This window comes from Cebus imitator, unplaced genomic scaffold (assembly GCF_001604975.1).
Source record: "Cebus imitator isolate Cc_AM_T3 unplaced genomic scaffold, Cebus_imitator-1.0 Scaffold726, whole genome shotgun sequence".
In the NCBI taxonomy this organism is placed as follows: domain Eukaryota; kingdom Metazoa; phylum Chordata; class Mammalia; order Primates; family Cebidae; genus Cebus; species Cebus imitator.
The window spans coordinates 54,913-68,769 of record NW_016108041.1 but is presented as its reverse complement, the minus strand read 5'-3'; the positions used below and the strand labels follow the sequence as shown (position 1 = coordinate 68,769).

The following is a 13,857-nucleotide window of genomic DNA, read 5'->3' as shown; positions in this document are numbered from 1 at the left end:
AAAAAAAAAAAAAAAAAAAAAATTGACAAAACAGATTGGTTGGATCTGAACTGGTTGCTGAGGCAACCAGGTACCAGTTTACCCCATGAAGGGGCGTAGGCTGCTTCAAGCCCAAGACACTGGTTGGTCCCCTACAGTGGCATCACTGCAGCAGCCTGGCTCAGATTGGTGGTGCAGGCCCTAGACATGAGCTCACCTGGCCAAGACTGCAGCAGGTAGTGCAGCACCTCGATGTGGCGCTTGAAATCCACTGCACTGGTGAGGCCTGGGCCAGAGCTGCGGGCACGAGACCGTGTGGGTGCCTGGCGTGCCGGCAGCAGCACAGGCCCGAAGCACACGGCCAGGTTCTGCGGGGTCATGCGGTTGTAGGCATGGAAGGAAGAGACGAGGCGCAGGTGGTCCAGGAGAAGCGTCAGCGTGGCCTGGGAGAGGATGTAAAGCAGACAGAGTCAGGACCCTTTGGCACCTACCTGGAGGAGACTAAGGTGGCTAGAGTAGGGAAACGGAGGTTCACGGTCTCATAGCGAGGATGTGGTCGGGTTAAGACTGTTAATCATCAGGTATTGGTGTAATCCTATTTTGTTGGAGGGGATACTGAAGCCAAAGGGAGCTAAGCATTGAAAAGGCAGGGCTGGAACTCGAACCCACTCCTGTGTGTTAGGCAGAGCTGCCATGAATCCCATTTTACAGAGGAAAGTATTGAAGCACAGAGAGCGATGGGAATGGTCTAGTTTCCACAGCCAGGAACCTCCCTTGTAGGTGGAAACACCAGTATTCAGCCTACATTTTAATTTTTTATTTTTGTTTTATTTTTTGAGATGGAGTTTTACTCTTGTTGCCCAGGCTGGAGTGCAATGGCACAACCTAGGCTCACTGCAAGCGATTCTGCCTTGGCCTCCCAAGTAGCTGGGATTACAGGAATGCGCCACCACGACCAGGTAAGTTGGTATTTTTAGTAGAAATGGGGTTTCTCCATCCCTCCATGTTGGTCAGGCTGGTCTTGAATTCCTGACCTCTGGTGATCCGCCCACCTCAGCCTCCCAAAGTGCTGGGATTATAGGCGTGAGCCACCCCGCCTGGTTCAGCATGCATTTTTGACACATCCTGGCCGTGTGACCTTGGGTAACTCACTCAACTGCTTTGGGCCTCAGTTTCCAAATCTATGAAGTGGGATGCTAATAGCACCTGTTTCCTGGGGATATGACGGTGCTGCAAGCTCATGCCCATCGCAGACCCAGACATGGGTGAAGCATTCTATTGGTGTCAGCCCGCTCTCAATCCCACCACTCCCACCAGGCCCAACTCACCCTTTCCACATCTGGCAGGCAGCTGAGGAGACCTCGGGTGCCGTCAGTGGTGGGGAGAGCTCTGTTTGGGGGGTCACGGGCCATGGCTTCCAGCACCACCTGATACAAGGGCTGGGTGATAAGTGGGGTGGGCAACTCTCGAAGATAATCCTTGAGGATGCCTGTGAACACAGGGCCCCCTCTGGTCAGGGCACCGCTGGCTTCTGAGGCCAAGGAGGGGCACAGATGAGGGGGAAGAGGAAGTGGGTGAAAGCAAGGTCAGATAGGAGGAATGAGGTCCCAGAGGAGCCCCAAGGCCTTGAAGTGAGGCATTGAATGGGGTGAGCAGGCAGGGGTGAGGGGGGGCATGCTGACCAGTGATGACATTGATATCGGGGTACAGGTCCTCAGATAGGCAGACTGCTGCACTGTCCCGCTCAAAGGCATCCCGAAGCTCTTTCTTCACTGCTGCTGAGCCGCAGAGACGGTACAGTCCCACTACCTGGGTGTGGGAAGAGAGAGAGGATGTCTTCTTGCTGGGGCCACAGACTAATCAGGGAGCAGCAGGTTGAGCATTGGAATTCTGGGCCAAGGCAGCAATAGGCACCATTGGCTAGGAGGTTGGAATTACCTGGACAACCTGGCTTTATATATCCTCTGCTCAGACTACTTGTCTTGGTTCCCACCTCCTCTGACTTAAGAAACTCTGACATTTCCTCCAGGAAAATTTCCATGACTACCCCAGGTTTTGTTTTAAACAATCCCAGACTCCAGGTACCCCCGCCCCCAACTCTAGTCCCAGTTACAGTTTTACATTTGGGGATTACTAGCGTCATAGTTTTTCCCCATCAGACCCTGAGCTCCAGGAGGGTTTGGGACTTGTTATTAAATGGATGGATGACCCATGGGTTCTGCCCAAGGTACTACAGTCAAGGGAGGCCCTTCTGCCTTTGTCTAGGCTGGGATTGGTGCTAGGAGCAGCTCAGGTCTGGGGGTAGGGGTCTGGCATCTGTACACTGGGTGTCCTGGAGTGGGGCTGAGGTCCGGGGGCCAGCCGGGGTGAGTGGGGGGGGTGGGGTGGGTGCTTACCCGTAGCCCTCGGCGCTCGATTTGTCCAACGCACTTCTGGATGATAAGGGGCACCTGGCCAGGCGGCCGCTCCCGCTCCACCAGCAGTGGCAGGGGCAACCCGAAGACGCGGGGCTCAGCTGTGGCAGGGGCTTCCTGCTGCTCCGACAGGGTCAGCTTGGCATACAGCAGTCCCTGGGGCTCTAGGCGCACGGCCAGCTGTTGGGCCTGGCACCCTGAGGACACAAGGAGGCCTGACCTGGGTGTGCTCTGAAGGTTCTTGTACCCTGGCCTCCCCACTCCAGGTCACACCTTTCACCCGGAGCCCTGCCAGCCCAGCCCCCTAGGCACTCTGCAGGGGTGGCGATGGGGTTTGGGAGTCCCTGTCCCCCCTCCCCTGCAGCCACATGCCCTACCTCGGAAGACCGTGGGCAGCAGCACGGTGCCCTGGGCGCAGGGCCGGTGCCTTCTCACGCCGGGGTCCCATGCAAGCACCAGGGCCCGCAGGAGCCGAGCGGCCTCCAGCTCCAGGTGGAAGGTGTGGTCCAGCCTCAGGAAGTCCGGCCCCCCTCGCAGTGGCCCCGTTCGGGCCCGGGCCTCCCCATCCACTTGCAGTAGGCAGCAGAGGTCTCTGGGGGTGGCCCCTGGTGCTGGCCGCAGCCCCCCGAGACCGTACAGGTGCAGGCTGAGGCGGCCCCAGAGTGCGGCCGGGGGCGCCCGGGCTGTGGGACCCACCTCGTAGGGCCGGAAGGAGGTGGGCGACGGGGGCCCAGCTGGACGCTCCGGTGAGTCCCCGTCGCTGAGGTAACCGATCCTCGGGCTCTGGGTGCCCCCGGGCCCTGCTGTCCGCCCAGGGCACCCCACGCTGCTGTCTAGGTGGTAGCGGCTGATGACTGAGCCCGCAGGGGCCGCCCTCTCTCGCTCCCGGCCAGCTCGGGGGCCTCGCAGGCTCAGGCGGCGCCGCAGCTCCGGCAGTTTCTTCATCTTGATGGAGAGGCGCCTGGCGGGGCCTGGGGACTTGGTGCGGGACGCTTTGGTTGGGGGGCTGGCCGGGGCTGCACCTGTGCGGAGACCAGACCTCAGTGTCCAGGAACCTGGTCTTAGGGGAGGAGGGTGAGGCTGGTGCCTCCCTAGGGGAAGAGGGTGTGAAGCTTGTGGTCCCTGGAGGGAGGGGATGTGAGGCTGGTGCTCTGCTCCGGGGAGGGAGTGTGAGGCTGGTGCTCCTCTGGGAGGAGGGGTTATGAGGCTGGTGCTCCCCTGAAGGGAAAGGATGTGATGCTGGTGCTCCCCTGGGGGTAGGGGGTGTGAGGCTGGTGCTCCCCTGGGGGAAGGGGTTGTGGGGCTGGTGCTCCCCTGAAGGGAAGGAGAGTGAGGCTGGTGCTCCCCTGAAGGGAAGGGATGTGAGGCTGGTGCTCCCTTGGGGGAAGGGAGTGTGAGGCTGGTGCTCCCCCTGAAGGGAAGGAGTGTGAGGTTGGTGCTCCCCTGGAGGGGAGGGGTTATGAGGCTGGTACTCCCCTGAAGGGAAGGGATATGAGGCTGATGCTCCCCTAGGGGGATGGGAGTGCGAGGCTGGTGCTCCCTGGGGGTGAGGGGATGTGAGGCTGGAGCTCCCCTGAAGGGAGGGATGTGAGGCTGGTGCTTCCCTGGGGAGAGGGGGTGTGAGGTTAGTGTTCCCCTGGGGGGGAGGGGGTGTGAGGCTGGTACTCCCCTGGGGGGAGATGTGTGAGGCTGGTGCTCTCCTGAGGGGAGGACTGTGAGGCTGGTGCTCCTCTGAGGGGTGTGAAGCTTATTCTTACCTTGGGGGGCTGGGCCCTCTGGCTCAGCTGAATCTGGCTGTGGCCCAGGGGGCTCAGATGCTGGAAATTTGGGGTCTTCCTCAGGGATGGGATTGTACCAGATCTCACCAGCGGGCTCCCCACTGCCAGGTGCCCCAGGCCCTAAAGATGTGTCCTCAGCTGGCTTGGCCCCACCTAGCACCCATCTTCGGCTGCTGGGTTCCAGACTTTGCAGGTAGGCTCCCCGTGCAGGGCTCCTTGATGCCTCGGGGCTGGGGGACCCCTCTCCTCCGGTCTGGGACACTTCCGGAGCCCGGGGCTCTGGCTCTGGAGGGCTGGGCTCTGGGCGCTGGACTGGGCGGCCTGGCAGAGAGCAAGGGGAGTGAGACCCTGCCCCTCACTGCCTGCAGAGCAGCCCTGTGCAATTGATCAGTGGGTGGGGTGCTGTGTGTGGCCCTGACCCGCCCCTGGTAAGTCACTGCCCCTTGGGTCCTGCTGTTTTGTTTGGAATAGGCGGCCACAGGATATCGATTTCGGTTGCCAGCTTAGAGCACCCCCTACTCAGTCCCTGGCATCCCAAAAAGGGTCTCTGTCCCTGCAGCCTCAGGAGTCTAAGTCAGGTTTCCTGGGGCCCATAGTACTGCATTCCTGTCTCCAGTTCCTCTCCCCTCTCAATAACCCTGGCATGGAGCTCTGCACCTGGGTGGCCTTGGGCAAGTTGCTTCCCTCTCTGAGGCTCAGTGTCCTGTGAAATGGGGGGATGTGATTTCCATGTCCAGGGAGGCTTCCAGGAGCCTTTTGGAAAAGTTCACAGCCTACATCAGATACTACTTGCTCAGGAGTCAGAAGCTGGGTTCTCTATTCCCTGGGATGGGCCGTTGTCCTTCAGCCCAGGGCAGACCCCACCACGGTCAATGCCTTCGGACTTCCCCTTCCCCCCTCCTCTCTCATGTCCTGGGGCTGTTTCCTGTGTGTGTTTGTGTTTGGGCATCCCTGGCCCTTCTCCCTGCCCTGGGAACCTTGGGAATCTTTGGGAAGGCCTGGGGGTAGGGGGAGGGAGGATCTGACCTTCTCCTTTAACTCCTTCCTTCCTGGGTTCCCCTATCCCACGCAGCTGTTTCTCTAAGCTCTTTACTTGCCACCCTGCTGAACTCCTCCTCTGGTCACCTCTGATGTCCACCCACTAGAGTCTCTGTTGGTAGCATAGTCCAAAGAGCTGTTAAAGTCACTGGCCCTGTGCATGTTACCCAATTGTTCCATGTCTCAGTTTCCCCATCTGTATAAAGGGGACAGTTTCCTGGGGCTAAGACAGGCACAGCTGCAGTCACTGGTTAGTAGGTGGGAGGCAGAGGGGGGCAGCTACTCTGATTGACGGGCCGCCCCCTCTCTCCTTTGCAGGAATACGCCCCCTATCTCCCATCCTGCGCCTCCAGGGCTCCCGATGCCCCTTGCCCAGCTTGACTGGGCCCCAGTGTCCCGGCCTCCCAGCCCCTCCTCTCCTCCACCCTCCAGGCGCTCAGTCACGGCCCCATTTCCTGTCGTGGGCGAGGCCCCCTCCCGGGCCTCCCAGGGAGCCTGCAGCGCTGGCATGCCTGGCCAGCTGCACATAACGGTCTGCACCCCCTCCCTCCCAGCCCCTTCATTCCAGGACCCCTACCCTCCCCCTGGCTCGAGGCACCTCCGTCTGCAGCGGGGTGCGGGGGGGACTCCCCCGATCTCCCCGCCGTCCGTCCTCGGGGCCCTGGGACCCCGCTTCTAGGCCGGGCAGGGCTCGGCGCCCCCTCTTCCCTCACTGATCCCGGCTCACCGCGCTCCTTGGCGTCCGACTTTTTCCGGGGAAGTTTCTCCCGGCCCCGCAGGCGGGAGAAAGTTTTCCTGAGTAGCGGCTCGGCCATGCTGTGGCCCGGGCCGGGCCGAGCCGAGTGCGAGTCCCGGGCTCCGGCCGCGCCGCCCCGCGCCCTCCCCGCCCCGCCCGGGCCTCTCCCCGCCTGCCCCCCGCCCCGCGCCAGCAGGAAGCACATTCCGGGAATGCTTTGCCCAAACTTTTTTTTTTTTTTTTTTCCCTTTCCCTCGGCCCGAGCGGGCGATGCTGGGAGATGTAGTTGCCTGGGGCCGGGAGGGGATGGGATAGGGGCTCCGGGCTGCCCGGATCCGCTCCAGCTTCGATGGGACGTGACGATCGTGGCGCAGGCCGGAGCCCTGGTCTTCCCTGTCACCTACCCGCCCTGGATGGAGTCTCCCTAGATGATGGCATCTGGGAAATTCTCTTGGGTCTGTCTCCAAATCGCAACCTGAGCATATCCCCTGTCTCCCTCCCAAGTACTGCTTCAACCTGGTGCAAGCCGTAGCGTCATTCGTTTCAACGACGGTCCCCACTATCCACCCCACCCCGAGCCTCTTCCTGGCTCTGCCCATGCTACTGTTTCCCCACTAAAGTCTCACCTCCAAATTCCAACTACTATTGCTGTTTGACAAACCATCCCCAGAAGTAGTGATGTAAAACAACCATGTCGTGATTGTGAAAGGAAAATAAATCTTGAGACCCGCAAACCACTGAGCAAAAGGGAAAAAGTCAAACTGGGAACTGTGTAGGGCAAACCTGCCTCCCATTCTATTCCTAAGTAAGATAGCTGTAAGGATAAAAAAAGCTAGCCGGGCACGGTGGCTCACTTCTGTAATCCTAGTGCTTTGGGAGGCCAAGGCGGTGGATCACTTGAGGTCAGGAGTTCAAAACCAGGCTGGCCAACATGGTGAAACTCTGTCTTTACCAAAAATACAAAAACAAAACAAAACAAAAACAAAACCTGGCATGGTTGGGGGGCGGGGGCGCCTGTAATCCCAGCTACTTGGGAAGCTGAGGCAGAAGAATTGCTTGAATAGGGAAGGTGGAGGTTGCAGTGAGTTGAGATTGTGCCACTGCACTCCAGCCTGGTCAACAAAGCGAGAATCTGTCTCAAAAAAAAAAAAAGCTACATATCTCTCTCACAGTTTGCCCACAAGGAAATTCCTTATGAGCAAAGGACAGACAGAACTCAAAACTGTCCCTCTGCTCGCGTGAGGCAAACACATATCTGATTGCTTCCTCACCTGTTTCACTAAGACTAAGGCATAAGTGACTGTCTCTGTAAATTGCATATTCGAAAAGGCTAGTCAGCAACTCAGAAGAATGCAGCTGTTTGTCTCTTGTCTACCTATAACCTGGAAGCCCTCTCCCCACTTTGAGTTGTCCTGCCTTCCCAGACCAAACCAATGTACATCTTACTTACATATATATTGATTGCTCTCATGTCTCCCTAAAATATATAAAACCAGGCTGGGGGTGGTGGTTACCGCCTGTAATCCCAGCACTTTGGGAGGCTGAGGCAGGCAGATCACAAGGTCAAGAGATGGAGACCATCCTGGCCAACATGGTGAACCCGTTTCTACTAAAAATACAAAAATTAGCTGGGCATGGTGGTGTGTGCCTGTAGTCCCAGCTACTTAGGAGGCTGAGGCAGGAGAATTCCTTGAACCCAGGAGATGAAGGTTGCAGTAAGCTGAGATTGTGCAGCTGCACTCCAGCCTGGTCAACAGAGCGAGACTCCGTCTCAAAAAATACATATATATATATATAAAACTGGACCAAGCTGGAGTGCAGTGGTGCCACCACAGCTCACTGCAGTCTCAACCTTTTGGGCTCAAGTGATGGTCCTGCCTCAGCCTCTTGAGCAAGTGGGACTTTGGGCATGTGTCACCATACCTGGCTATTTTTTTTCTATTTTTGTAGAGCTGAAGTCTCATCATGTTATCCAGACTGGTCTCAAACTCCTGGGCTCAAGTGATCTGCCCACCGTGGCCCCCCAAGTAGCTAAGATTATAGATGTGAATCAAGGTAGTGGCCCTGACTACATTGGGCATACGTTTTCAGGACCTTCTGAGGCTGTGTCACTGGCACTTCCTTAACCTTGGCAAAATAAACTTTCTAAATATTGATTGAGACCTGTCTCAGATATCTTTTGGTTTACATGATGCTCACAGATGCTATAGTTCAGTTTGGACAGGGCAGAGTTGAGAGTGCCTATCCCTACACCTCAGCTGGGAAGACTCTAAGGCTAGGGGTGACTCAAAAAATGGGGTGGGGGGGGTCCTGAATCATCTGGAGGTGTTTTACTCAGAGGTGTTGCAATTGACGCCAGCTGTTGCTGGGGCTATGGACTAGGGCAACCGTACAGGCCTCTTCGTGTGGCTTGGGCTTCCTTCCAGCATTGTGGCCTTGGGGTAGTCAGAATTGTTAGACAGCCACCCAGACCTCTAAAAGTGAACAGGAAGAAGTTGCATCTCTTCTGACCTAGCTTCGGGTGTTATGCTATGTCACTTCTGCCACCAGACTCAAGGAAAGGGGACACAGGCTGTACCTCTCTCCATGGGAGGCATGTCAAGGTGACCTTGTGCAAGTGGATGCAGGGTGGGAGATATTGTGGCCATCTGGGAAAATATAACCTGCCTTAGCCCTACGTTTCATTCTCCATATATTATCCAGAGTGGACTTAAAACTGAAATCAGATTGCGGCATCATCCTGCTGAATAGTGTTCCTGTGCCTGCTCACCCCACCTAGAATAAAATCCAGATTCCCACTATGGTCTAACAAGACTTCCAGCCTCATCTCTTTTGCTGTCCCATTCACTCACTGTTGTTCTCCTTTCTGGTTCTCCTTCACATCAAGCTGTTTCTGCCTCAGGTCCTTTGCATGGTTCCTTTTGCCTGGGAAGCTGTGGTTCTTTGGAGGTCACCTCTCTCTCATCCTTTAGATCCAATAGCACCTTCTGGGGAGACCCTTTCTGCCTAGCACCTCTGTTTAGTCATTATCACATCACTCAGTTTCCTTTCTTTAACACTTGCCACAACTTGAATTTAATAGTCTCAGAGGTTTATTCTAGTTTATCTGCCTCCTTGTCCAGACTCAAGCTCCACCAAGTGATCAAGTGATGCTTGTCTATTCAGGTAGGAGACCAGGTGTCAGGTTACGGAGGTCTGTATAGGAGGTGGTGTCCAAGAGGCCTGGACAGAGGAGGCTGTGTGTGTTTGGTTTTAATGTGTCTTGGTGTGGTTCTCTGTTTTTATTCTACTTGGAGTTTGTTGAGCTTCTTGGATATGTAGATTTATGTCTTTCATCAATTCCAGGAAGTTTTTGGCCATTATTTCATCAAATGTTCTTTTTTGAGACAGAGTCTTACTCTGTCACCCAGGCTGGAGTGCAGAGGCATGATCATGGCTCACTGCAGCCTCTGCCTTCCGAATTCAAGTGATTCTCCTGCCTCAACCTCCCAAGTAGGTGGGATTACACATGCCCACCACCATACCTGGCTAATTTTTGTATTTTTAGTAAAGATGAGGTTTTAACATGTTGGCCAGGCTGGTCTCAAACTCCTGACCTCAGGTGATCTGCCCGCCTCAGCCTCCCAAAGTGCTGGGATTACAGGTGTCAGCCACCATACCCGGCCTCATCAAATATTCTTTCCGATCCTTTTACTTCTCTCCTTCTGGGTCTCTCATTATGCATATATTGGTATACTCATTATGCAACTATTGGTATACAGTTCTCGTAGGTGCTGTTCATTTTTCTTGGATATGTGTGTTTGAGGGGCATCAGTCTGTAAAAGGGTGGGGTGTGTCCTCCTCCCTATGAGATTCCTGTGAGAGTGCCTTTGAGGCAGCTATTGACAGTGGGGAAAGAAGTCAGGGGTCAAGACAATACCTCTTTGCAAGTTGAGGGCACAGGAAGCAGGGTCCTATTGGGGTACTTCAGAGTCTCAGAGGAGCTGGGGTCTGACATGGGGGTAAGAGCAGCTCTTAGCCCCACGCACATGATACCCATATGCCACATATTTATTATGTTTTATAAATCTTTTTGAGTTTTTGTACCTTTCCTGTTGTCTTTATTTGCCTACATATAGCCTATTTAATTCACCATTGGCTATCATTCTTTTTTAGCAATCAGAAATCTTCATAAGTGAGAAAAGATTATCTGCAAATTGTATATAATGGAATGATTATGAATTCTAAGCTTCACAATGATGTTCGTATGCTTATTCTCGTGGATTTTGCTAGTTGCTGTACAGATTTTGAAGCCTGTATGTGTACATTTTCTTTTCTTTTTAAAAAATTTATTAATTTTCATGTTATTTTCATTTACTTTATTGTTATTATTTTATTTATTTTTCTTGCTCTGTTGCTCAGGCTAGAGTGCAGTGGCACTACCACAGCTCACTGCAGCCTCAACCTCCTGGGCTCAAGTGATGCTCCTGCCTCAGCCTCCCAAGCAACTGGAACTGCAGGCATGTCCATTATACCTGGATGATTTTTCTATTTATTTGTAGAGATAGGGTCTCATCATGTTGCTCAGACTATTCTCAAATTTCTGGGCTCAAGTGATCTTCCCACCTTGGGCCTCCCAAGTGGCTGTGATTACAGGTGTGAGCCACCATGCTTGGCCTTATTAGTTTTAGAGAAATGATCTCCCTCTGTCACCCAGGCTGAGGTAGATTGGTGTGATCATAGCTCACTGCAGCCTTGAACTTCTGCGTTCAAGCAATCCTCCTGCCTCAGCCTCCTGAGTAGCTAGGCCTGTATGCATGCACTGCCACACCCAGCTAGCTTTTAAATTTTTTTGTAGAGACAGGATCTTGCTGTGTTGCCTAGGGTAGTCTCAAACTCCTGGCCACAAATGATCCTTCCTCCTTGGCCTCCCAAAGTGCTGGGATTATAGGTGTGAGCCACTGCACTTGGCCATGTGTGTATTTTCTTTCCCCTAAATGTTGTCATTGGCTGCAGGCCTGACGTGCTATGCTTTTGGTACCCAGTGGATTAACCAGCCTCAGACACACACAGACCAATTAGTTGAAAAACCAAATGCAGATGGAGGGGCTGGTCAGGTTTGGGCAGAGCTCAGCACCTCTGTGGCAGTCAAGGGGAGTTGATGGATAAATACCCCAGCTCTCTCACCTTTGTGTGGAATGACTGAGGTTTGTGCTCTACACTGACCCCTAGTGTTCACCCAGGGGATTGAGCTCCTGCTGCCCACTGTGGAAACCTGCTTCTTAATAAACTCTTTGCTGACTTCCTTCCCTTCCCTCTCCCACATATCCACCCGCTTAGAGTATTTCCTGTTTATTTCCTAAAGACTTGAATCGTTGTCTCAGGGTTGGCTTCTGGTGGACTCCAAACACAGACATTCTGTCTAGGCCTGCGTTTCACGTGCAAAGGGAAGAATAAATTAGGCTGTTTTTGAGGCTATGGGCATGGGACATGTTTCCACATCCCCATTCTACCAGCTCCCTGGGGTACTCAGTTCCTAGGGGATGAGAGATAGAGAAGGTTTTGGGGAGCAGGCCCCAAGCTTCCTCTATCCCTTGTGGTCATTGCCATTTGTTTCCACACCTGAGGCTTGCTTCTGTTCTTTCTTTTTTTTTTTTTTTTTTTTTAATAGAAAGTGATTTATTTAAAGAGAGAGAGAAACAGGAGAAGGAGAGAGAAAGAAACAGCTAACTCTCACACTGAGTGAGAGAATCCAGAAAGATGGAATCCAGGAGAGGAAAGCAGCTTCCACACTGAGTGGAAGAGAATAGAGAGAGAGATGGAGTTTAGGAGGGGAAGACAGGCTTCTGCAAGAGAGTGTGGAAGGGGACCCCGGAGGGGAAATCCAGGAGAGAGAAAGATGGCTTCCACGAAGGGAGTATTTGTGGAAAGGGACCCAAACATGGAGTCCCCTGAGGCTTGCTTCTATCTGGCATCTTCCAGAGGAAGGTGGAGAGAAGCACAGAACAACCCTGCCAACGATCTTGAACTTGATCTTGAACTTCCAGCCTCTAGAACTGTGAGAAAATTAATTTCTGTTGTTGAAGGCTACCAGACCATGGTATTTTGTTATGGTAACCCCAGGACACTAATAATCATCCGTTATCTGCAGGGAACATGTTCCAAGACCCCTGGTAGATTCCTGAAACTGTGGGTGGTACTGAACCCCAGCTATACCATGTTTTGTTGATCTGACAGCTGCGATGGCTAGTAAGAGACTAACGGGTGGGGTGTTTACAGCGTAGAAGTGCCAAACAGAGGGATGATTGACATCCCAGGGGGGATGGATGCTCATGGTGCGAGATTTCATCACACGACTCAGAATGGCACACAGTTTAAAACGTACGAATTGTGGCCGGGTACAGTGGCTTACGTCTGTAATCCCAGCTCTTTGGGAGGCCGAGGTGGGCAAATCAACTGAGGTCACGAGTTTGAGACCAGCCTGACCAACATGGTGAAATCCCATCTCTACTAAAAATGCAAACAATTTAGCTGGGTGTGTTATAGTCCCAGATACTTGGGAGGCTGAGGCAGGAGAATTGCTTGAACCCAGGAGGTAGAGGTTGCATTGTGCTGAGATCACACCACTGCTCTCTACCCTGGGCGACAGAGTGAGACTCTGTTTCAAAAAAATAAAAATAAAAAATAAATTAAAAAATAAAAAAAAATATATTTTTCTATGACAGAGTCTCTGTTGCCCAGGCTAGAGTGTAGTGGCACGGTCTCGGCTCACTGCAACCTCCACCTCCTGAGTTCAAGCAATTCTCCTGCCTCCGCCTCCCCAGTAGCTGGAATTACAGGCACCCACCACCATGCCTGGCTAATTTTTGTGTTTTCAGTAGAGACATGGTTTCATCATGTTGGCCATGGTTGGCCAGACTGATCTTGAACTCCTTGACCTCAGGTGATTACCTGCCTTGGCCTCCCAAAGTGCTGGGATTACAGGCGTGAGGCACCGTGCCCATCCAGAAAATATACTTCGAGTGGCTCCCGTACTAGTCATAGGGGCACAGAGTTGCACAAGATAAACAGGATAACACAATTTCAGTCCCCAGTTCCCAGCTGAGTCAGATAAGTGAAACAGACATTATCCAAGAATGACACAAACTAATATAAAACCACTGCAGTGGGCCAGGCATGGTGGCTCATGCCTGTAATCCAATCACTTTGGAGGCCAAGGCAGGCGGATCACCTGAGGTTGGGAGTTCAAGACCAGCCTGACCAACATGGTGAAACGTCTTTATAAAAAAAAAAATAAAAGCACCACTGCAGTGATGAGGCCGGGTGTGGTGGCTCATGCCTGTGATCTCAGCACTTTGGGAGGCTAGGCAGGCGGATCACTTGAGGCCAGGAGTTTGAGACCAGCCTGGCCAACATGGTAGACCCCGTTTCTACTAAAAATGCAAAAAATTAGCCAAGCATGGTGGTGCACGCCTGTAATCCCAGCTACTCGGGAGGCTGAGGCAGGAGAATCATTTGAACCCCGGAGGTGGGGGTTGCAATGAGCCAAGATCGTCCCACTGCACTCCAGCCTGGGAGACAGAGCAAGACTGCCTCAAAATAAAACATACCCCCAAAACCACTGCAGTGATGAAGAGGTGAATGAGGGGATAGTGAGTGTGACATTAGGGCAACTGATGTAGCTGGGCAAGGGACAGGGGTTGGGGAGGCTTCCCTGAGGAGGTGGAGTCTGTGCTGTAATGTCAGTGCCAAGCAGGAATTTACTCGGGAGGGGGTGGGAAGAGGGAAGAGCATTTGCAAAGGTCCTGTGGCACCAGCTCCTTTTCTTCTGATGGTTTTCAGCCCACTTCACCCTCATTTTTTGGTCTGCCTTGGTCCCCGTAACTCTTGTCATTCCCATCCATCTATACCAGGGTTGACAACCTACGGCCCA

At 53.5% G+C, this 13,857-nt stretch overlaps 1 protein-coding gene across 2 annotated transcripts in view; it reads right to left on the bottom strand.

Moving 5' to 3' along the window:
- The window catches only part of SYDE1 (synapse defective Rho GTPase homolog 1), an 8,133-nt gene extending 2,045 nt beyond the window's left edge, over positions 1-6,088 (bottom strand). Inside the window, exons 1-7 of one of the 2 annotated variants that reach the window (XM_017519085.2) lie at positions 5,937-6,088; positions 4,151-4,492; positions 2,771-3,415; positions 2,376-2,590; positions 1,662-1,788; positions 1,308-1,510; positions 197-422 (exon numbers count right to left, since the gene is read on the bottom strand). In XM_017519085.2, the coding sequence (XP_017374574.1) occupies positions 197-422; positions 1,308-1,510; positions 1,662-1,788; positions 2,376-2,590; positions 2,771-3,415; positions 4,151-4,492; positions 5,937-6,024 (1,846 nt within the window). In that variant the 5' untranslated portion in view covers positions 6,025-6,088. The remainder of the gene's footprint in view (positions 1-196; positions 423-1,307; positions 1,511-1,661; positions 1,789-2,375; positions 2,591-2,770; positions 3,416-4,150; positions 4,493-5,936) is intronic. The other variant, XM_017519086.2, reaches the window with a different exon arrangement.
- Positions 6,089-13,857: the final 7,769 nt, after the last annotated feature.